Source organism: Pleurodeles waltl, chromosome 12, assembly GCF_031143425.1.
Source record: "Pleurodeles waltl isolate 20211129_DDA chromosome 12, aPleWal1.hap1.20221129, whole genome shotgun sequence".
Classification (NCBI taxonomy): domain Eukaryota; kingdom Metazoa; phylum Chordata; class Amphibia; order Caudata; family Salamandridae; genus Pleurodeles; species Pleurodeles waltl.
Window position 1 is genome coordinate 37,900,173 of NC_090451.1, and position 24,338 is coordinate 37,924,510.

Here is a 24,338-nt window from a genome sequence, read left to right on the forward strand (position 1 = left end):
ATTGAAGCGCTTTTCCGAGAGTAGCACTCTACTTCTGAACCCAAGGTGGATTAGTATAGGAAACGTACATTGTTAATTGGAGCGGTGGACATGCAAGTCTGTTAGTTGGATTGAATAAGATAAAGGAGGGATAGACGAGGTATGAGACTAGGAAGTGTTATTTGGGAGATCTTAGTAGTAGGATGAGGTTTGTGATGAGTCAGAGAATGGAGGTAGAATATAGTGAAAGGTATAGGATGAGACAAAGTAGTGAATTGGAGTGAGTTGCTGAGTTTTCTTCTTTTATCTACAGTTGGATTAATGTATAGATATATACTTACACAAAAAGGTATACATGTAAATGGAAAATAATAGAGATAAAATAGTAGTATATAAAGTTTCACACGTATGTGCATGGATACATATTTAGAAACTCAGGCTTTCAAGTGTTGCTGTAATATGAACACCTGGACTCTTGTGGGGGAACCCATATCCCACCCTGCATCTGCCGGCTTGCAGCCTGAGGACCGGTGTGCGGAGGAGGGGCTTCCCGCACCTCCGTTGAACCGCAAAAGGCTCTAAAAAAGGCTTCTTTCACCAGCGGAGTGGGACGCGACCGGGCCAAGAGCGGGCCCTTTCTGCGGACTGCAAGGCTGGTCTCGGTCACCTCTCTGAGATGTTCGATCAAACTACGGAAGATTTCATGAGTCTCCTTCCTGTCTACACCCCTAATTAAAATGGGTAAACATAAGTTAACTGGATGTTTCGCTTCATTGCCAAAAGCCTCACATAAAACCACTGGCATCGACACCATGCTGGAGCGGGCGATTGGGGGGGTATCCAATGAAATCTCTCTAACCCAGCACAGGCTATCTCTTGGACAGGGGAGCAGCATTGTTCTTAATGAAAGGAATGACTCTAGGGAAGTGAGCTTCGCTGGGAGTGGATGGGGCACAGCACTTTAACAAGAGTCCCCAACCCTGTTTGGATCACCAAGTAAAGCAACAACCTCCAGAGCTACTTCAGTGTCCATGAGGTGTAATAGCCGCTCTCCCCCTGCTCAGCCCGCAACAAAGCGGAAAAACAAAGTATTTGAATATGAGGGGGAAGGGTTCAACATAATCATTTGGTGGTCAAGAAGGCTTTGAGTACACCCTCAACAGTAAACGCTAATGTTGAGGAGAACATTGTGGCAGGATTTCGGCTGTCTTGGAAGGTAATTTGAAAACAATATTTAATCAGCTAGAGTCTATTGAAAACTTAACAACAACCTGTTGCACCGGGCCCTTTTTGCAGGGTCCTCCCCAATCTTTTTGCCTCCTTCCTCCGAATTTTTCTGACTATTTTTTGTTGGCGTTAGGATTCTGGGCACTTTACCACTGCTTATCAGTGTTAAAGTGCATATGCTCTCTGTGTAAATTGTATTGTTCATTGGTTTATTCCTGATTGGCATATTTGATTTACTAGTAAGTCCCTAGTAAAGTGCACTAGAGGTGCCTAGGGTTGTAAATCAAATGCTACTGGTGGGCCTGCAGCACTGGTTGTGCCTCCCACAATAGTAGCCGTGTAAACATGACTCAGACCTACCACTGCAGTGTCTGTGTGTGTGTGTGTGTGTGCGTGTGTGTGTGTGTACAGTTTTGAACTGCTAATCCGACTTGGCAAGTGCACCCACTTGCCAGGCCCAAACCTTCCCTTTTGGTACATGTAAGGCATCCCTAGGATATGCCCTAGGTAGCCCCATGGGCAGGGTGCAGTGTATGTAAAAGGTAGGATATGTACTGGTGTGATTTATATGTCCTAACAGTGAAATACTGCCAAATTCGATTTTCACTGTTGCAAGGACTATCTCCCTTATAGTTTAACATGGGGGCTGCCTTTAAATAACTTTAAAGTGCAGATTCCCTTTGAGGGCAGATAGAAATATGGAGTTTAGGGTCTCTGAACTCACAATTTAAAAATACATCTTTTAGTGAAGCTGTTTTTATTTTTTATTGTGAGTTTGAAAATGCCACTTTTAGAAAGTAGGCATTTTCTTGCTTAAACCATTCTGTGACTCTGCCTGTTTGTGGATTCCCTGTCTGGGTCAGTTTGATAGTTGGGCTGTTTTGCACCTCTCTAGACAGTGACACAAAGGGGGTGGGCTGTAGCCTGCATATCCTGATGAGCCATCTGAGCTAGAGTGGAGGGAGTAGTGGTCGCACCTGAAAGGACTGTGCCTGCCCTCACACAATACAGTCTCCAACCCCATGGTGTGTTTCTGGGGCCTGGCCTGGATAAGGAAGGATCTTGCAAACACTTGAGACTTTGCTTTGAACTTTGGCAACTTCAAAGGCAGAAAGGGGCTTAAGAAGAAGACCCAAAACCTCAGACTTTTAGAATCTTTCTGGAACCAAGAGACACCTCTGTCAAGGAGACGAGCTGGAGGAGGAGTACTGTCCCTTTGCTGTGTTGCTTTGCTGGACTGGCCTGCAGTTGCTCCTTCTGCCTGAAAGGAGTGCAAAGGGTGAACTTTGCTGCGTGTCCTGCTTGAGCAAGTTCTCCAAGGGCTTGGAGTAGAGCTTGCCTCCTGTTGGAAGTCTCAGGGACACCAAAGACTTCAGTTCCTCGACCTGCAGCACTGGGAACTGTGTTTTGTGCTGTTCAAGAGGAGAAACCACTGTGACACCACTGGCTTGCACAGTGACCTGCCACCGCCACACTGCCCGCTTCGAATCGTGACCCTGATCTCACCGACGCCGTCATCGGACGACTTCGAGCTGCTGCTCGCACCAGGACCTGTGGGCCCCACACTCTGGCATTGCCTTGTTCACACCGCAGCCTGGGCATCCCCGACGCCACCGTTCCTGCTGACACCGGCGCCGCTGCCTGCACCGTGGCCTGTGGACATTGCTCGTGAGGAGCACAAAGCACCGTCCCGACCTGCATCGTAACCCCGGTCCCCTGACGCCAGCACCATCGACTCCATTGTCATCACACGGCATCCCTGCCTGCACTGTGGCCTGTGGACACCGCTCATGAGGGTCACAAACCACCGTCCCGTCCCGCACTGCTTGCTTGGGCCCACCAATGACAGCACTTCAGCAACAATGACGTAGCTGCCTGCACCATGATCTGGTGACACAGCACGTCGCACTGCCCCACTTCACATCGCAGCCCTAGTCTCACTGATGCTGCTGGACGCCGTCACTGAGCTGCTGCCTGCACTGTGACATGTGGACACTGCACGTCGCATTGTCCCGCTTCACACCGCAGCCACAACGCCATCCACACCAGCACTCCTGACTTCATCAGCCCAGAGTTTGATCCGCAAAGCATGTGATTTCAAGGGCCCGCCAACTCCCGCACAGACTCTGCCACCAACATCGCGATGCCACTCTCAGGAGCTCACTGCAAGGATCACGACGCCCTACAATTCCAAAGGTACTGCTAGCGGGTCTTTTTGACACCGTAGCTGGCCTGCAACGCTGCGGCTGGCCTGAACTGTTGGTTTTGTTGATCATGACATCGTGATAGCCCCAGGTGGAGCTAACGACTTCAAGGAACTGTATTTTTCAATAAATCTTGCAAAATTCATATCTTTAACACTGTGTGTTGGATTTTTATAATTTGGTCTCGTCTTATGTAGATAAATATTGGCTATTTTTCTAAAACTGGTGTGGTGTCCTTTTGTAGTGTTTTCATTTATTACTGTGTGTTATGTGCAAATGCTTTACACTTTGCTTCTGAGATAAGCTTGACTGCTTGTGCCAAGCTACCAAGGGGGTGGGCAGGGGTTATCTGAGCGGGTATCTCCGTTATCCTGACAAGAGTGAGGGTCCCTACTTGGACAGGGTGGAAACCGACTGCCAGCTAGAGACCCCATTTCTAACACAGCCTCATTTAACTCCGCTCCACCCACTGCACAGGGTCATCCAATGACTAATGTGACACGTCTGTAGTGCATCTAGTGGGGGGTGCCAGTATTGGGGCCTCTTGCCTGGCTGCAGTGACTCCACCACCTACCTTGTCTACACAGAATGAGAAGGGCAGCAAGGATTTGTCAGTGGCTGCCCACGGTGAGGAGGACACCGGTAATAATCTTCAACCTCTAGTGGGTAGGCAAGCACACATGGTCCATAATGATGTTGGAAGTAGCCGCATTGGCAAAGAATCTAGACCCCGATTCTGATTTTTAGCTCCAGAGGCTAGTCCACTATAGATCAGGGTGGAACTTCTATTGATTGTCGTATAAATGAGGCAGACTGGGTGTTGCACTTTGGGAGGATTTATGCTGCTGTAGACCTTGAGGGTGGATTATTCATACTCTGACATTCCCAATCCTTGCCCCGTGTTTCCTTGCAGGAAGTTATGGTGGCTATTCAGGAGAGCGCGGGGGTAAGGCGCAGGGACGCGATGGTGCGCCCATTGATTTAATTAAATGTGACATGACTTTTTGGGCACCTCTGACAAATGTATACAGTAGCCAGTCTCCCTCATTAGTCCATGACTTGTGGGTACCCTCGACTATCGTTCTAATTTTTAAACAAGCATTTGCAATGCAACGGGTCTCGCGTTTGCTCATGTTAGAGCTGATCGCGTTGTAAACTCCTAACCCGACTTTTCATCTATCAGCAAAAGTGCTTTTATGTACATAACCCGAAAAAGTGAAATTAACTGTGTAAAGCGCTAGACTTCTGCCAAGCGAAATCGCGCTAAGAAAAGAGAGAAAAAGTAGTCCACGATCCGACAGAAAACAGCGAGCCTCGCATGTTTTCTGTACTTGGTCGCTGCGCTCGAGGAGGGCTAACCACCGGAAAAGGCATGACCTGTGCATGCCTTCCACTAATGAAAGCAAGCAGATTTTACTAGGCAAGCCCACGAACCAATCAAACACACTGACGTGACGTCGACAGGGCTCCGAGCCCTTTTCTAATAACTAAAGCGTCTCGCTGCGATACGCATGCAACGCAGGCTCGACCCTAAAAAGGGAATCGCTGGGAACCAAAATGCTACTGCCCGATTTCCCTGGTTGATATCTCTACTAAAATCTTCAGTAGAGTGCTATATAACTGAATATTGGAATGGTTCAATGGTAACCACATTTTAAATGCCTGTCGGTGTGGATTCCGTCGGGAAGAAGGCACGGTAAAGCACAGCCTAAATCTCCACCTAATTATTGGGAAATACACTGTGGTGAAGCAATCCTCACTCCTTTGAGCTTTTATGGACCTGTCGATGGCCTGGCAGGTCCTTATTAAGTTGGCATGGATCAGGCGCTGGTACATTTAGTTGCCTGTTTGCATACTGGCACAAAGGCACAGGTTAGGTTCCGTGACAAAGGGGAAGTGTCTGATATTATTAATATTGAGCACGGGGTGCGTCAAGGATGCGTGCTGGCTCTGCTGTTGTTTGTTTTGCATATGAATGATCTTAGCATGGCGCTTACTAGGAGCACACCGGATGTGCCAGTGATAAGTGGTGCCCCCCTCCCTGCCTTACTGTATGCGGACGATGCAGTTTTAATAGCACGCACTCCTAAAGACTTACGTATTTTAGTTCATTCTTATGTGGGATTTATAGCCAATCTTGATTTGGTGCCTCGTTTTTCTAAGTCCTTTATTATGTCCTGTGGGGTGAAATGAGCTAGGGTGTCTTCAGTTAGGGTTGGTTCGAACATTTTATCCAGCACTCATACCTTTCCCTACTTGGGGGTTACTTTTAGCTCCGATGGTACATGGTCCCTCCATATCAAACAGTATTGGGGCAAGTTTTCTAGGACAGTAGGCTCTGTCCTTAGTTTACCATCCCCAAGGGGAAGGAGGGAATCTGCACCGCTGTTGCAGATTTATTCCGCCCAGTGCGTACCTAATGTGACGTACTGGGCAGGAATCTGGGCTATCGGTGACCCTCTAACCCTACAAAGGGAGAACTGGTTTTTGAGAAGAGTATTATCAACCATAAAGAATTAGGTTTAACATATTTGAGTGATTACATCCGCACCTGCCCACCCCTTCTGTGGTTGTCTATTTTACACACGGAAGAGGCATCTTTAACGAGAAGTACAGTGGCCGATTGCTTGGCCTATGACAGGGGCCTTTCTATACCTTGGTTGGGCTCCGTGGAAAAAAATCTTTGGATAAATTGGTTCCACCGATGCCTTTTCTGTTATAACATCTGGCTCAACCCCTGGTAGAAAGCAACCCTGTGCACTATTGCTCGAGCATGCTCAATTAGAGCGAATGAGGGTTGAGGAAAAGGAAGTGACTGTTGCGAGTTAATGATCTACTACTTATCAGTAATCTTCATTAGTCCTGGTCCTGTTGTCCTCGTCTGATTCATCACTAATTGGAGATAACTATCTCCACAACAGAAAAAAGAACATGTGGAATGCTGGGATACTCCCTCTTCGCCCCCTCCCTTTGGTAGTACATAAGCTGTACTTACCGAGCATTCTGCCTTCACTACCAAGCCCCAACAGAAGAATGGGACGAGGACAACAGGCCCAGGAGTAATGAAGATTACCGGTAAGTAATAGAACATTACCCCCAGGTCCCTCCTGTCCTCTTCCCATTCATCACTAATTGGAGAATACCCAAGCAGGCAAAAGCCGGCCTTCTGAGAACCGAACAGATACAACAAAAAACCACAAGAAGGGCTATGAACAAACACAGTACCCCAAACAAGTAGAGAGGGAGAAATCAAACAGACCCTACTGCGAAAACCCAGGCGAATCCGAGGCAGAGCGCAAACCAGAAAGTAAGCAACAGTGCCAGACCACGGGAGCAAAGAAAGCCCTGCCAGCAACGCAGCAAGGCACAAGAAGGGGAACAGACAACCCAAATCCCAGAAGCCGCCCCAACAAAAGCCAGAAAAAAAGACAAGAAGGGCACCCCAGCCCACAGCCACGCAGGACCCCGAGACGCCCAACTAAAGTGAGGGCCAACGAAGGGAACCTGGAAAAGGAGAAAAGTGGGATAGCAGCCACCGCCAGAGACACAAAGGAGCAGAAACCAATAGGCAGCAGACCAAAATGCACAGTCACCGCGAGAAGCCAGGGAAGGCCACAGTATCGTATCCCACGCCGTACAAAGACCAGACAGAGATCTGCCACAGAGCCAGAGTGGAAAGGAAAGCAGCCATGGGCACACTACAGGCAACCCCTTGGGAATGCCAAACCACGACCACAGGAGTGAACCAGGAACAAGCAAGCACCAACCAGAGCATGACCTGGAAGCAAAGCAGAAAACAGGGAAACAATGCCACCGGAGGCAAGAAGCACCACTGACACCAGGGCCAGGGGACTGACCGGGCCCTCCACCCCCAAGAAACCCCCATGGACAACCGGCACAAGAGGGGAGGCCGGCCCTGAAGACAGGAAACAGCAACCTCACCCCCTGCTCCAATGAACAGAAGAAGAAGAGTAGAGGGAAGAGGAAACTAACAGCTCCCGAATGACCCAAAAAAGTCCAACACCCGGGAGGTCAAGCGCACCACCCGAGGGAACCCACCAGAGTGGGACAAAACCAGCTTGCAAGCATGAGCAGTGGCACCAACAGCAACCAAGAGAAGGCCTAACCAACAGGACCAGCGGGTGCAACAGGCACCAACCCTGAAGCAGACCTCTCGACAAGAAAGAGACAACCGCAGGGAGAACAAGGGCGGGGCCAGAGACCAACCCTCCTGCAACAGAAAAAAAGCTCATAGAGACACAACAAGAGACGCAAAGGTGCTGGCAAACCAGAAACAAAAATGCAAAAAGGCCCCAAGCTGAGACAACCGAAGAACCCACAAGGGGAGAGGAGAAAACCTGCCAACAGGTGGAGGAACAGGGCCCTGGCTAAGAAACCCCTGAGCCAGAACCCAACAAAGGAGGCACCAACCACGGGTGAGGAACCACAGGACTGCCGGCCCCAACCAAAGGCCGAGCTGGAAACTGAGACCAACAGGTACTAGACCAAGGAGCCACACCCAAAAGGAGCCAAGGGACCAAAGAAAGATACAAAAGACACGCCAGAGAAGGAGGAGCACCAGCAACTTTCAATATTGTGCTCGGGCCGATCGCTCACTGCTAGAACTAGAGGACGAGGAAGCCGGCCGCTGTGCAAGTCTCTTCCTGCAAGCACTATGTGTTCTGTGTAACCAAAGCATTTAGACTGATCATTCATACCGTGGAGTGCCAATGTGTAAACTGCAGTCTGCTTTAGTTTTGTGTCAGCGGCTCTAATTTAGTAATTCTTGATTTTAATGATTTCATACTAATGCATGATTTCTCACAGCTGGTTTTATTTGTTTTACCATTATTTATTTTTATGGGTTTTATATTTGATTGTAATCGGCTTCTATTTAGTGTATGCTTTTATGGCTGAGTATCAGACAAATAAAGTTGTTTCATCTGTCTGTAATTTTACTTTTATTAATATTTTTGGTGATTTTTTTTTTTTTTTTTTTTCCCTTTTTTTTCTTTAAATTTTATATTCTCCCCAATATCAGATGTGAAGCACATATAGATACAATTGTTATGATCATATTTACACATTGTGATAAAATAGAACAGAGACCCATACGCATATAATCAATAACCTGAACGTAGACTATGCAGTGACTATACATGTTAAGGATAAAATATGTTTATATTTTAACCATAAGTAATATATACATATGTTAAGCAGAACTATAAGAATATCCATATATTTTTAAACCATAAATAGTATATACATTTGTACAAAGAAAAAGACATATCTAAATACATATGGATAATCAAATTATACATGTTTACATACTCCGGCATGTGCTGAACTTTTGTGTTTTGGGTCTGGTGGCCATGTAGGAAAGAGCCAACTGTTGAGCAGCCTTCTAATCCTCCTGGTAATGGGAAACCAGTGGAGGGACTTAAGGAAAGGTGAGGCGGATAATTGATTGGTAATGTTGAGTGAGAGATGGGCTGTAGTATTCCGGATTAGTTGAGAGTGCTTAATCACATAGGAAAGCACTTCAGTGACTGCCCCTTCCATCAAGGAAATGAATTATCAGGCCCTTACAGTAAGTCGTCTGGACTATGGCAAAGCTCCAGGTGGTAAAAAACACAGGGGTGTGCCCGATTTGTAACCTGTCCCTTCGATATCTCTCAGAACCTACACTTAAAGTCCTTTACTGGCTGCCTATAACCAGCACTCTTGTTTAAACTTCTCTGTCTGGCACACGAGTCCCTATACGGAGGTGGACCTCACTGCCGGCAGAGGAAATTGTAGCCATACCCATAGTCTCCGATCTCGTGGGAAACTTCTGCTACATTCTCGGTGCATCCGCACTACCAGGTATGGGGGACGCTCATTTTTATATTTGCCCCCCTAGCACTGGAATCTGCGTCCTTTACTTCTACGTTTATGCATTGATTTGAAGCTGTTTAAAAAAAAAAAAATCTCCTAAAACATGGCTTTTTAATCTCTGTTAAATTCAGCTGCTGCAAATTTCTGGTTCCAGGGCCTGTAGGGCTGTAACGGGACAGAAAGACTCGCCTGAGGGTGATTCGTCGTGGTTAATAAATACAACATAGGAAAGAGACCGAGAAATATAGAATTGCAGTAGTTCGATCAGTGGTTCTTAACCTGTGTTTCGGGGGCCTCTCGGAGTCCGCATCGCCAACTCCGGGGGTCTGCGACTGGTTGAGTTTTCCAATCATATATATTTTTTTAGGAATATTTTTTATGTAGTTTTTCTGCAAACAATACATGATGTGCAACATCACATCCAATAACCAGTCTACATGGGAATTATTGTACAGTCGTTGAGATTGGCAATGATACACTAGAGTGTTGGCGTACTCACCTTGAGTACTCTGGAAGACGCTTAACAGTTCACAAAGTCATGCATCATACCACCCAGCGGTGATGTGAAGGAGGACAAGTCCACGCTACCATCCATATATATGCTGCAATATTTGAGCCAGGGACCCCACCCTTCGAGCACCCTCTTGCCTCAAAGGTAACCTTTTCCGCCACCAGATATAGGTTCGTTCCTGTTTTCCACTCACTAAGAGTGGACGGTTCCGGAGAGCCCCAGTGTTTGGCTATGTCCCGTTTTGCAACAATGAGACCCAAGTTACCAAAGAGGCGCTTGGTTCTTGGCACATCTACCTCTATTGGTATCCCTAACAGTGAATTTGGGATCCCGGGGCAGGGTCTCGCTCAATATTTTAAGTTCCTCCATGATGTTGGTCCAATATGTGTGTATTGTAGGGCATGTCCATTGTGTGGATATGAATGACCCATCTTCACCTCCACACCTCAGACAGTGAGGAGTGTCCGCCCTGCCGAATCTATGCAGGCGGGCCCTATCATAATACGTTCTGTGGATTAGTCCTAAGCGAGATTTAATTGCAACCTCTCGGGTGCATCAGAGCTGCCTCCCAGTCCGTGTCATCCAATTCCCCCACTTCCTGTTCCCGTTTATCTCTCAACTTCGTTAGGGTGTCGGGAATGTTGTTAAGAATAGTCTTGTAGGTCCATGAGACCCCTTCACCTCCTATCTCGCACTGGAGGAGTCCCCCCTCTAACAGTGCATTTTTTTTGGAAGGTCGGGCATGTCCAGCTTCTCAGCCTTCCATGGGTGTTGGATTTGTAGGTATTTAAAATATTGTGTTTTATATAATTGGTGGTCTTGCCGGAGTGAACTGAAGGGAACCAAGGTGCATTCCTCTATCAGGTCACCCAAATTAGAGATCCCAATGGTATCCCATTGTCCAAAGCCATCAGTTTCCCTATTTCTTTCAATTGCGTTCCCACCCTTAGGGGCATTTCTCGTGTGATCTTTGTATCCCATTTTGTTAATCTCTCCCCTCCCACCCATGCTTCAACAGTCATCTGGATCACTGGCAGCAATTTCATCAACCCTCTCCACCCATAGAGGTAGTGCAGGTAGGGAGTAATTGAAATTGGGCCCTCTATAACGCATATGTTGGGTGGTCCCCTGGTGTGTGACTCCAATCACTGACCACAATCCGCTTCCCGCCCAGTAGTAAGCCTTAATATTAGGAAGGGATGTGCCCCCGTTATACTGATTTCGCTGCAATGTCTTCAGCATCACTCTAGGGTGGCCCCCATTCCACAGCAGCCTACTAGCCCCCCTCTCTATTTTAACAAAGCCGTCATCTGGGATCGTGTGGTAGGTGTTTTGAAGGACCTACAGGAGTTTGGTAGGGTGACTGTATTATACATGGCAGCTTTCCACGACCGTGTTAGAAGCAGGGACTTCCATCTTTCCACATCCACATGGAATTCCGTCAGTACCCTCCAAATATTGTGGTCTAGGCTAACATCCTGGTCTAGGGTCACATATATTCTCAGATATCAGAAGCCTCCCCCTGGTCTATCCGTAGTTGGCCTGGGCAGTCTAATATGTCAAAGTTGCCATCTGCTGGGTATAAGCTTGTCTTATCCCTGTTAATTTGATAACCCACGTAAACCCTATATTCTTCGAATATTTGAAATATTCCTGGGAGTGTTGTACTCGGTTTGGTTACGTACAAGAGGATATCATCTGCATACAATGAGATCCATTTATCACCGGTCGTCTCCTCTCTGGCCCTGAAGCCTGTGAGGTCTGGGTGAGCCCGAACTATGCAGACTAAAGGTTCCAGCACAAGGGCGAACAGGAGGGGCGCGGACAGAGGACAGCACTGCCTCCTGCCCCTCTCAATTGGGAATTCGATGGACCTCTCCCCACTTACCTGTATCCAGGCCACTGGGTTTCTATAGAGCACATCTATCCAGGCCAAGAACAAGGGTCCGGACCCGAATCGTACCAGGGCTTGCCTCTGGAAGGGCCAGTGAACAGCATTGAATCCCTTCTCAGCACCCAGGGACAAAGATGTATGGGGTCTTTCCTGTGTCTTACCATCTCTAGGTTAAGCCTGGTCGATCTCCACAGCATACAGCCGGGTTGATCATTCTGTATCGAGATGGTAATCACCGTTGGGATGCGGTTGGCAAGAATTGTAGCCAGTATCTTAGTCTCAGTGTCTGAGTGAAATCGGCCAGTAGGATCTCAAGTGCGCTGGGGGCCTCCCAGGTTTATGGATCACTAATATGGGCGTGCTGTTGAGATCTGGCAGGAGGGTTCCCTCTTCCTCAGCCTCCGAGAACATTTTAAGAAGATGTGGGACCAGGAGTCTGGCATTTCTTTTAAAGAGCTCCACCGGTAGACCATCTGGACCTGGGGTTTTCCCAGTCTTCAGGGTGCCTATGACCGTTATCACTCCACGAGGACCACCTCGTCCTCCAGGGACAGACGCTCCTCCTCCGACAAGGTCAGGACTGGCACTTCAGTCAGATAATCTCTTTGTGTGGAGTTAGCTAGTGGGTGGGTTTGTAAAAGGCAGCATAGTATTGTGCAAATTCATTTGCAATTCTCCAAGCCGTGGTATGAGGTGCCATCCTTCCCATGTATAGTATTTAACTACCGTGCTTCAGTTTCTCTCTTGTCCAACCAGGCTAAAGTCGCTCAGCCTTTTCACCCACGTCATGCGATGTTGCATGGACAGGAGCATGAGTCTGGCCTCCCGCTGGGCCAAAGCCTGGTATTCTCTATGGAGTATGGCAATGTTGTGCATTGCTAGCATCAGTCTCTGGCCCGGGTTGTCTCTCCATAACTAGGAGTCTCCTTTCTAGATCCTAAATCTCTTTCACCTCCTTCTTTCTCATATGTGCTTTGATGTTTTGTGCCCTGTCCCTGAGTACCATAGGCCTCCTATAATGTAACGGCAGATGTTAGAGTATTTTTTTTTTCTCATTGCCTCATCTCTGAGCTCCCAAGCATTTAGCCTGCAGGCCATTTGGGATCTGCGAGATCGAGTCCCAAACGTCTTCCAGAGTTGCGAGTGGTCCGACAGGCCCCGGGCCAAGTATTCCACTTTGCCTACCTCTATTTCCCTAGCTGGTGCATATATGTAGTCTAATCTTGAGAAAACCTTCTGTGAGCCTGAGAAGTAGGAGTATGCATGCTCACTAGGATGCTGACAGCACCAGAGGTCTGAGAGGATCATAGGTGCCAGTGTAGTCTCTTTCTGCGACTCCTGATTTGAGCTAGTGCTGTCTAGAGTTGGGTTCATGATGTCATTAAACTTGCCCCCCCTATGTTTAGCGAAGCGCTTGTCTCCAGTAGAGTCTGTCACTTTTCATAGGGTACGTCTTTGTAGTCTTGGGGGGTGGGGCGGAGACATACTCATCAGGGTTACATCTCTCCCTCCCCAAATGCCCTTTACCACCACATATGTCCCAATAAGGTCCATCCATTTTTTTTCTCTATTTGAAATGGGAGTGTTTTCCTGATCAGGATGGCCCTGCCACGGGGCCCTGTAGTGAATCCTGCATGGGTAGCATGGGTGTCATCTGGACCCCCTCTATCTAGGGAGTTGCAGTGTGAACCTCTGAGATGTGTCTCTTGTAGTAGGACCACTTCAGGTTTGTGCCTCTTGATATATGTGGTTAGCATTCCCCTTTCAATCTTCCATGACATGATGGAGTGTCTCCCGTCTCCTGGTGTGGTAGCCCCCATCATCTTGGCATCTTAATGGTGATTGCCCAAACTGCAAGGTGACTCCTCCTTCAGTAGCTGTACGTATCATGAATATATCCCGTGTGAAGTAACAACTTACCACCCCTTCCCAACCTCTCAGCTCACCCCTACTGCTTCCTTACCCCCTCACCCCTGCTCACTTGCCCCTATCCGCCAACATGGCAGCTGTGTTGCAGGTTAACCCAGAGAGGCCTGTAGTCCTCCCTTCCTCAGTTCTAACTCACTCCCGTTCAACTGTCTATCCAGTGGGTCGCTAACTAATTTGTCTGAATGCTGTAGGAAAGAAAATAATAGGATTAATAGAGCACTCAATGGGGGTGTAGTGGGCTGATTCGTCGGACTCTGGATCTCCACCGGACTTGTGCAATCTTTTGGTCAGTTCTCTTGTCACGTGTGCATCAAGGTCTGGAAAGGACCTGTGTATCTGCGTAGAGGTTGGCTATTGTTTCCAGCAGCGGGTGAATATCTTCGGAGTCCGTCTAGCATTCCTGATCAGAGAGATCTGACATGGGGTCTCTCCGTGTCTTGGTTAGCTTGGTCACCTGAGGCAGTCGTGGGGTCAGTTCTCCTTCTGTGTTTGTGGAGGGGCTGGACCTTGGGACTCGTCACCTCTGTGGTAGGGGGTGGGTCTTGACCCGTTGTGTGTTTACAGAGCTGTGGTTTCGCCCCATGCTCCGGGTTTTAGGTCTCACTCTCTTGTGAGGCTCTTTTCAGACTTTCCTGCATTTCGCTGCCCAGGCGCGAGGGTTGATGTTCCTCTATCCAGGCCCACGCCTACCCTGGGGTCTGGAAGAAGAGCGCCTTACCCTCAAATATGACTTTCAGTTCTGCCGGGAACAACAACATATATAGTATATTCAGTGCCTGCAGTCTTTGTTTGGCTGAGTCAAAGGTCTTCCTCAGTTTCTGTATTTCTGTAGAGTAACCAGGGAATACCATAATTTTGGATTGGGCATATCTGACCTCACCTAATCATCTCACCTTCTGTAATATCATGTCCCGAACTTGATAATTTAGGAACCGAGCAAGGACAAGTTGTGGGGACGCTCCTAGTGAGAGTTCGGCACTTACAGCTCTATGGACCCTCTCAGTGAGAAAGCAGGAAGAAAACTGCCCCTGTGGCAGAGAGCCTCTCAGACAGGTTTCTAGAAACGTCCCTGCATTAGGGCCTTCGACTCCTTCAGGGAAACCTACAAATCATAAATTATTTATTTTAGCTCAGTTTTCAGCATCATCTACTTTCCAGGCCACATCTTTGAGGGTATTTTGAAAGTCTGTGACTTCCCGGGTGAGGCTGTGTTGAGTTTTCTATGCCTGATACTCTAGTTTCTGCCTGTGTGACTCATCCGAAGATGTTGTCGGAGCAGCGTCACCTTGAAGTGGACTTCACCTTTTCTCCATTCTAGTGCATCTCTTGGGAGGTTTATGACCTGGGGGAGCGTCACACAGTCAGGCATGGTGAGCGTCTCATCTTCTGGTCTGGTCTGGGGCTGAGCACCTTTTGTATATCTATTTATTTTACCCTGATTTGGTTGCTTGGTATCTTCATCCTTGGCCATGTTGGCTGAGTTTGCAGTGTCAACCAAGAGCATGCATCTTGGGGAATCCCAGAAGGAGAGTAGGGTTTCCAACAATACCCCCTAGGAGTAAGGTTCCATAGCGGTGCGTGTTGTGGGGAGCTGATGATTGGGACTGTCTCCGGCCTTACAATGAGTTCTTCACTTCAGCCTCCGCCATGCCCAGAGGTCTCAGGTTGTTCACATGGATTCCTCTTGTGCAGGTTTTGTCTGCTTCTGATTTGAGGGGAGTAAGGGAGATTGGGTGGCCGCCTTCTCGACTGCGGGGCAGTCACACTGTAGAGCAGGCAGGACAGGTTTTGTTGCCACTGAAGCGGGCCATGCGACAATTAGATGAACATGTGGCCACTCCCTTCCAACGGGGGAGCTCTGCGGTTGTCCTCAGCCTGCACGCTCCAACTGGAGCCTTCAGTCACTGCCTGTGAATGGTGTGGTGTCTTATAAATTCCAAAACTTCAAAGGTGGGTGAAGCCGCTGGGGCCCTTCCTCCAGTATATCCTGGAAGTGATGAGTCTGCTTTGTTCCTGACCCCAGGAGAGTGGCCCAGCTCTTGATGGGTCTGCTCTACTGCCCTTCACTTTCTATTGGTCCCCGTCACTGGACCCGTGGGGCGGGTGAAAGGTCCTCGTGGTGGGGTGACCAGATTTTGAGGAGCAAAACCCGGGACGGGTCAGACATAAAAGGAGGACTAACGGCTTTACACTCACTTTTATGTCTGGCCTGTCCCGTTTTTTTTTTTTTTTTTGCGTAGCCTTGTGAATGTGTGCCTATATATATGTGTGTGTGTTTATAAATAAAGAATCAAAATTGAAAGTTCTAAAACGATCTGTAAATGTGAAGGGGTTTGAAATTGAAGGCTACAAATTTAAGTCAGTGTCTTTGGAGCGTTTCGTAGAAGCAATGTCAGTGCATCAAACATAACGCAGTATGGACGATCAGTGGCCTCAATCACATTTAGAAAAGCTCCAGTCTTCCCATTTAAAATTATAATTGTATTTTTGTGAATTACATATAATGTTTCAGCAGTTGTATATTTGAAGAATGCTTGCTTACAGATTTGTGTGTATTGTTTTGTGGTTCAAACCATTACATTGCTTATGCCGGGGGTCCCCAGATTCCAGTAGTGACTCAGTGGGGTCCCCAGATTTCAATAGTGACTCAGTGGGGTCCCCAGATTTCAATAGTGACTCAGTGGGGTCCCCAGATTCCAATAGTGACTCAGTGGGGTTCCCAGATTTCAATAGTGATTCAGTGGGGTCCCCAGATTTCAATAGTGACTCAGTGGGGTCCCCAGATTCCAATAGTGATTCAGTGGGGTTCCCAGATTTCAATAGTGATTCAGTGGGGTTCCCAGATTTCAATAGTGATTCAGTGGGGTCCCCAGATTTCAATAGTGACTCAGTGGGGTTCCCAGATTCCAATAGTGACTCAGTGGGGTCCCCAGATTCCAATAGTGACTCAGTGGGGTCCCCAGATTCCAATAGTGACTCAGTGGGGTCCCCAGATTCCAATAGTGACTCAGTGGGGTCCCCAGATTCCAATAGTGACTCAGTGGGAGTCCACAGAAGTCAAAACGTTAAGTACCACTGCTCTAGATAACTGCCAAAACTAGCTGCCAGGTTTTTTTTTTTTCCTGTTTGAATCTCTTCACTGTGATCAAGCAGAGGTAGGTTGGCCTACAGGAAACAGAGATTCTGTAATGATTGGTGCCAATATAATGCTGGCAGGACTGAGGAGAAGTCAAACTTTGGGCAATCCGTGTGCAGAGAATAGAGCGATACCAAGTCAGAATTCCATCATTAAGGTAAGACTAAGAATAACCGCATCCCTCACTCGCATTCAAGTTAACGACTGGCTCAGTAGCCAATCACTGTAGCGTCACATATGGCCGCTGATTACATGTTTTTTCACTGGTCTGTTTTCTATTTCAGCCCCAGCGCCATCGCCCTGACGGGGGTAGCGGTCCTCCTGGGCCTGTTTGCAGCTGCATATGTCCAGTCACAGGGAACCGCCTCCCATGACCCCCTCTACTACGGTAGGTAGTTGTAAGTTGTATTTATATAGCGCTTACTACCTGTGACAAGGCGTCAAAGTGCTTTGCGGCAAGTAGAGCGCTACTCCGGGACCCAAGATTAGAGTGAGTGAGTGGTGAATGTGTGTGTGCATGACTCAAACTCACAACTGTTCTTGCCTTGAGGTGTAAGTGGACTGCACAAGATCTGAGTGTGCGGTGTGTGTGTCTGTGAGATACACACACCACTATTTGGTAAAGAGTACAATCCGCAGTTGTTTCAGAGCTACCTAGATATTTTCATTGGGGCACTGTGGGGGTGGGCCAATCTGTCATGTTAAGTGTTTTGTGAGATAGACCTGGTTTTATCCCATCTCGTGGCAACCTTGATGCGACCAGACACAACCGAGTGATCATTGGTACCTGGAAGGACTCGGCAGCATCGTGCCTGTCCCACCAGGCCTTACAGCTTGTGCTTTCTCCTCCAATAACCAGATTTCTCCTTTTCTCCCTTTGTCGCTTTCTCTCTGGTCTTGTTCTAAAAAATGTGACGAATTGCCACCAGACATTTCACTTTGTGAAACTGCCCCAAAGCTCTGCAATTTAACTGCTTTAATTTTGTTCTTCTGTGCCTCAAACTTACTTCTGTAGTTATATAAATATATTTTTATTGAAATGAGTTGAATTAAAGGGACACTATGTTTGGGTTTAAAAACCCTGCAACCTTCAGCAATGGCCCTCAGTACAATGTTTAACTCTGCCCACTACCTTTGGTCTCTTCACAACGTCAGATGACATTAGAAGTGACATCATCGAGTTAAGGCTGTATTTGCATATTTTCATGTTTTCGTCAGCTTTTTGATTTCCCCTATGGCTACTTCCGAGTACTGATTTGGCACCTTAATGTCAACATTTCAAGACATTTGAGACTTTATATAACTCTGTAAAGTAGCGCCATATTACACATGTTCCTGTGCTTGTGACATCTTTTCTGTTTCTTTGTTTCTGTGGGCACACATCATAACATTCAGCCCATTGAATGACTCTCTCGAACACAGCCACACAGAATTAATTAGCCTTTGCATACCTCTCTTTATGTATGTGTGTGTAAATATATGTGTGTGTGTGTGTGTGTGTCTAAAAACAAAGCTATTTTTCAGTCTGAAAAAGCACACATTGCCACAGTGAAGTGGGGCACTTAATGGGCTTTGGTACTTTGTGTGTGGACATGCTCCTTGTGAAAGAGCGTCATGTGTCACTCACAGTGAAGTTAGCCAATGGCTGAAGTGGGCTGGCCCTTTGGCTTATGCTGAATGCTGCAGAGGGTGGAATAGAACGGTAATTGACGCAACAACAGACCAATAGATGAAGAGGGATGGGTGACACCTCCCATGAATAAGTATCTTATATATATATATATATATATATATCTAAAGGTTTTAGCTGATGCTGCTCCAAAAACGATTAACTGCAAACGTGTTACCTCAGTCGTCCGTAGGGATTGCAGAGGGATGTGATCTTTCTGTTCTAATAGTGAAGAGCTGACGTGAGATTTAGTGTGAAAGGAGTCCTTAGTGACGTCAGTGCTCAGTCGCTGTAGTGACGTCACAGCCCCTACGCCATGAGATGTGCTCTGCCGGTAGAGCACTGAGTAGAGTTGTTGGGGTTGGCCAGCAGAGGATGTGAAGTTTACGTCAGTGGAGTGTGGCCAGCCTGGTGCGACGGGCCACAGTGACCAGTGTGCATATGGTATGACCTCTCGTGACCCCGCTTTCTCCCGCCAGGCTTTGCGGTCTTCGCCTTCACCGGTGTGGTGGACCTGATCATCTGGTTGGAGCAGGACGGGTACATCAGCGGGTTCATGGAGTTCTACATGCGGGAGGTGAGCTCTGGTACTTGACTCTTAACGCAACATTCTGCCATTACTGAAAGGGATGAGATAGCTCAGGGGGTTGAGCGCCTGCTGCATGTGCTAGTGCCACTTTCAGGCCATTGGTTTACTACTGGGAGGGACAATTTGACCACTGGGTTTCCTAAAGTTGATAGTCTGTACAAAAAGCATTGCTACCATCATACGTTCTCAAGCGTTTGGTGTCACTGACCTCACCCAGGCCCGTCTAGCCTCCCTGCTGCATGGTCCCCGGCCCCACCCCCTCCAGCGCTCCTTGAAGCCTCTCACAGCTGTCTTCGGATGTCAGTGTGTGTGGTTAAGTTGTAATGTCCGGCGGAAAGTCACAGGGTCCAACGACAGCTTAGACAGGTGTGCCAAGGAGACCGGGTCCAAGCAGGTGTTTGCATACTGAATTTCGAGATGTCAGATGTAAAGAAGAAAAAAAGAAAGATGGGGGGGAAAAAAAGACAAAAAGAAGGGGAGAAGTAAAGAATGAGATTTAAAAGACTGAATAGAGGACAGACATTTCAGAGTTCCCTAAAGGGCAACCTGCCCCGTGACTGCGGGGTTCACTCACCCGGTGCCGTTTGGGACATTGTGAAAGTGGGGGCAGCTTTATTTGTTTCTGCCTACACCCTTGTTTCTGACGTTCTCCCCATGCACATTTCACCAGGTATTTCTTGTGTTTCGATCAGTTGCAATCCAGAGACAGAATGTCTTGCCTGATCAGTTACAGTACAGCTCTTACGTGTCTTGTTTGAGTGGTGAGCAGGCTTCTGCATGCCTTGTGTGATCAGTTGTGAGCTTGCTGCGCCATTCCTTGTGTGATCAGTTGTGAGCGTGTTCCTTCACACCTTGCACAATCAGTTGTGAGCTGGCTCCTTCATACCTTGTGCAATCAGTCGGGAGATGGTTCCTCCATTCCTTGTACAATCAGTTGGGAGATGGCTCCGCCATACCGTGTGCTATCAGTTGTGAGGTGGCTTCTGCACACCTTGTACAGTTGGTTGTGAGCTGGCTCCTGCATTAGTCGTTGGGAAGAGTGTATGGTTGAAGGGTGGACTAATGTAGACTTATAGCCTGTCGTAGTGGGCTATACCGTCTATTAAAGGCCCACTCCAGCGTTAAAAGCCGGAGCCTGACAAGGGAATGGGCCTTTATTGGCCGGATAGCCTAGCTAGAAGGCAATTAAAACATTCTGCCACTAGAGGGCAGAATGTTTTAATAAATAAAACGAAGGCCTTGCAGAGCCTGAGGGGACAGAAATCCCCTCAGGCTTCATGAGGGCTTTGTTGATTTGCAACCGCTGTGAACAAAAACATTGGGATGTCGGCTCGCGGCTTCAACCAGTCCTTAGATGCCCAGAGCACGCCACTGTTTTCAATGGAGCGCCCAACATTCCAGTGTTCTAATGCTGCGGGTGAGGCTCCCCAGGCAGCCTGGAGGTAAGGCATTGAAGACTGTGGTGTAAGTGAGGGGTGGGCCAGTAATAGCACTCTTGGGTATGGGCGGTAGCACAGGAGTACTTTCCATCTGTCATACTCTTGTGTGTCTGCAGGGGGAGCCCTACCTCCGGACATCATACGGGATCGTAGTCTGCCTCTGGGACGGCACTGTGCACTACCTACTGTACCTGGCAATGGCGTCCGCCATCATCGGGAGGTAAGGAAACCCTCCTGCCCCTCTTTGTCCCACAGCGGTGCCTAGAAGCAAGACCTCTGGGAACTCTAAAGCCCCTACATGGTCCCTGTGGCACCCATGACTCGACTGTAAATGTGCTGCTGTCCACCTGCCCGGCACTGCATTATAACACAAAGGGATTGGACTTTACTGCCCCTACCTGCCCATCACAGAAACACAAGAAAAGAGTTAGGGGTACTCTACTGCCCACCACCTGCCCATCCTAGAGTTAGGAAAACTCTACTTCCTACTACCTGCCCGTCACAGACACAAAAGACCAGATTTAGGGGAACTCTACTGCCCACCACCTGCCCCTCACGCTGCCATCACTGTAGGTAAAGGGGTGCCCCTCAAGCATCTTTGTAAATTAAAACTCTACTGGCCCACATGGTTCTCTTCTCAGCCAGAACCCTGAGGGGCATGTTTTGTACTTATCACCTACCAGACCGTGATGACCGCATAAAACACTGTGATGACCGCATAATACACCATGGCCACAGCATACCAGACCATCATGACTGCATAATACCAGACCGACCGCGATGACCGCGTAATACCAGACCGCGATGACCGCATAATACCTGACTGTCATGACCGCATAATACATGACTGCATAATACCTGACCGTCATAACCGCATAATACCTGACCGTCATAACCGCATATTACCTGACTGTCATGACCACAAAATACCTGACCGTGCTGGCCACCTAATTCCAGACAGTGATGACAGCATAGTACTTGACGGTGATGACATCATACAACCAGACGGTGATGAGAGCATAATGCCGGACTGTGATGACAGCATAATACCAGACTGTGATGAGAGCAAAATACCAGACTGTGATGAGAGCATAACACCTGACTGCTCTGTGATACCAGACCGTGATGAGAGCATAGTACCAGACCATGATGACAGCACAGTACCAGAGTATGATGAGAGTATAGACCGTGATGAGAGCATAGTACCAGACTTGACAGCATAATGCCGGACCAACAGCATATACCAGACTGTGATGATAGCATAACACCTGACTGCTCTGTGATACCAGACTGTGATGACCGCATGACCCCAGACTGTGATGACCGCATGACCCCAGACTGTGATGACCGCATGACCCCAGACTGTGATGACCGCATGACCCCAGACTGTGATGACCGCATGACCCCAGACTGTGATGACCGCATGACCCCAGACTGTGATTACAGCATAGACTGTGATGATGGCACAGTACCAGACTGTGGTGAGAGCACAGTACCAGACTGTGGTGAGAGCACAGTACCAGACTGTGATGAGAGCACATAGACGGTGATGACAGCATAGGACCAGACGGTGATGACAGCATAGGACCAGACGGTGATGACAGCATAGGACCAGACAATGATGACAGCATAAGGCCGGACTGCGATGACAGCATAATACCTGACTGTCATGACAGCATAATACCTGACTGTCATGACAGCATAATACCAGACCTGCTGACAGCCTAATTCCAGACGGTGATGAGAGCATAATGCCTGACCGTGATGAGGGCATAGTACCAGACCAACAGCATATACCAGACTGTGATGAGAGCATAATACCAGCCTGTGATGATAGGAAAACACCTGACTGCTCTGTGATACCTGACCGTGATGACAGCATAGTACCAGACTATGATGATAGCATAGACTGTGATGAGAGCATAGTACCACACTGTGATGAGAGCATAGACCGTTTTGAGGGCAGAGTACGCGACCGTTTTGAGGGCAGAGTACGCGACCGTTTTGAGGGCAGAGTACGCGACCGTTTTGAGGGCAGAGTACGCGACCGTCTTGAGGGCAGAGTACGCGACCGTCTTGAGGGCAGAGTACGCGACCGTCTTGAGGGCAGAGTACGCGACCGTCTTGAGGGCAGAGTACGCGACCGGGATGACCGCATAGTACGCGACCGGGATGACCGCATAGTACGCGACCGGGATGACCGCATAGTACGCGACCGGGATGACTGCATAGTACCAGACTGTGATAATAGCATAACACCTGACTGCTCTGTGATACCAGACCGTGATGAGAGCATAGTACCAGACCATGATGACAGCACAGTACCAGAGTATGATGAGAGTATAGACTGTGATGAGAGCATAGGACCAGACCGCGATGACAGCATAACGCCGGACCGCGATGACAGCATAACACCAGACTGACAGCATATACCAGACTGTGATGAGAGCAAAATACCAGACTGTGATGATAGCATAACACCTGACTGCTCTGTGATACCAGACTGTGATGACCGCATGACCCCAGACTGTGATGACCGCATGACCCCAGACTGTGATGACCGCATGACCCCAGACTGTGATGACCGCATGACCCCAGACTGTGATGACCGCATGACCCCAGACTGTGATGACCGCATGACCCCAGACTGTGATGACCGCATGACCCCAGACTGTGATTACAGCATAGTACCAGACTGTGGCGAGAGCACAGTACCAGACTGTGATGAGCGCATAGACCGTGATGACCGCATAAGGCTGGACTGCGATGACCGCATAAGGCTGGACTGCGATGACCGCATAAGGCTGGACTGCGATGACCGCATAAGGCTGGACTGCGATGACAGCATAATATCAGACCTGCTGTCAGCCTAATTCCAGACGGTGATGAGAGCATAATGCCTGACCGTGATGAGGGCATAGTACCAGACCAACAGCATATACCAGACTGTGATGAGAGCATAGTACCAGCCTGTGATGATAGGAAAACACCTGACTGCTCTGTGATACCTGACCGTGATGACAGCATAGTACCAGACTATGATGATAGCATAGACTGTGATGAGAGCATAGTACCACACTGTGATGAGAGCATAGACCGTTTTGAGGGCAGAGTACGCGACCGTTTTGAGGGCAGAGTACGCGACCGTTTTGAGGGCAGAGTACGCGACCGTTTTGAGGGCAGAGTACGCGACCGTTTTGAGGGCAGAGTACGCGACCGTTTTGAGGGCAGAGTACGCGACCGTCTTGAGGGCAGAGTACGCGACCGTCTTGAGGGCAGAGTACGCGACCGTCTTGAGGGCAGAGTACGCGACCGTCTTGACCGCATAGTACGCGACCGGGATGACCGCATAGTACGCGACCGGGATGACCGCATAGTACGCGACCGGGATGACCGCATAGTACGCGACCGGGATGACTGCATAGTACCAGACTGTGATAATAGCATAACACCTGACTGCTCTGTGATACCAGACCGTGATGAGAGCATAGTACCAGACCATGATGACAGCACAGTACCAGAGTATGATGAGAGTATAGACTGTGATGAGAGCATAGGACCAGACCGCGATGACAGCATAACGCCGGACCGCGATGACAGCATAACACCAGACTGACAGCATATACCAGACTGTGATGAGAGCAAAATACCAGACTGTGATGATAGCATAACACCTGACTGCTCTGTGATACCAGACTGTGATGACCGCATGACCCCAGACTGTGATGACCGCATGACCCCAGACTGTGATGACCGCATGACCCCAGACTGTGATGACCGCATGACCCCAGACTGTGATGACCGCATGACCCCAGACTGTGATGACCGCATGACCCCAGACTGTGATGACCGCATGACCCCAGACTGTGATGACCGCATGACCC

The 24,338-nt window shown here is 48.5% G+C and overlaps 1 protein-coding gene across 2 annotated transcripts in view; it reads left to right on the forward strand.

The window, feature by feature from the left end:
* Positions 1–24,338, forward strand: part of TM6SF2 (transmembrane 6 superfamily member 2) — a 61,442-nt gene that overhangs the window by 20,847 nt on the left and 16,257 nt on the right. The window contains exons 1-4 of one of the 2 annotated variants that reach the window (XM_069217381.1): positions 6,443–6,485; positions 17,042–17,145; positions 18,906–19,003; positions 20,571–20,674. In XM_069217381.1, coding sequence (XP_069073482.1) covers positions 18,983–19,003; positions 20,571–20,674 — 125 coding nt within the window. In that variant the 5' untranslated portion in view covers positions 6,443–6,485; positions 17,042–17,145; positions 18,906–18,982. Of the gene's footprint in view, positions 1–6,442; positions 6,486–17,041; positions 17,146–18,905; positions 19,004–20,570; positions 20,675–24,338 lie in introns of those variants that run through there. The other variant, XM_069217380.1, reaches the window with a different exon arrangement.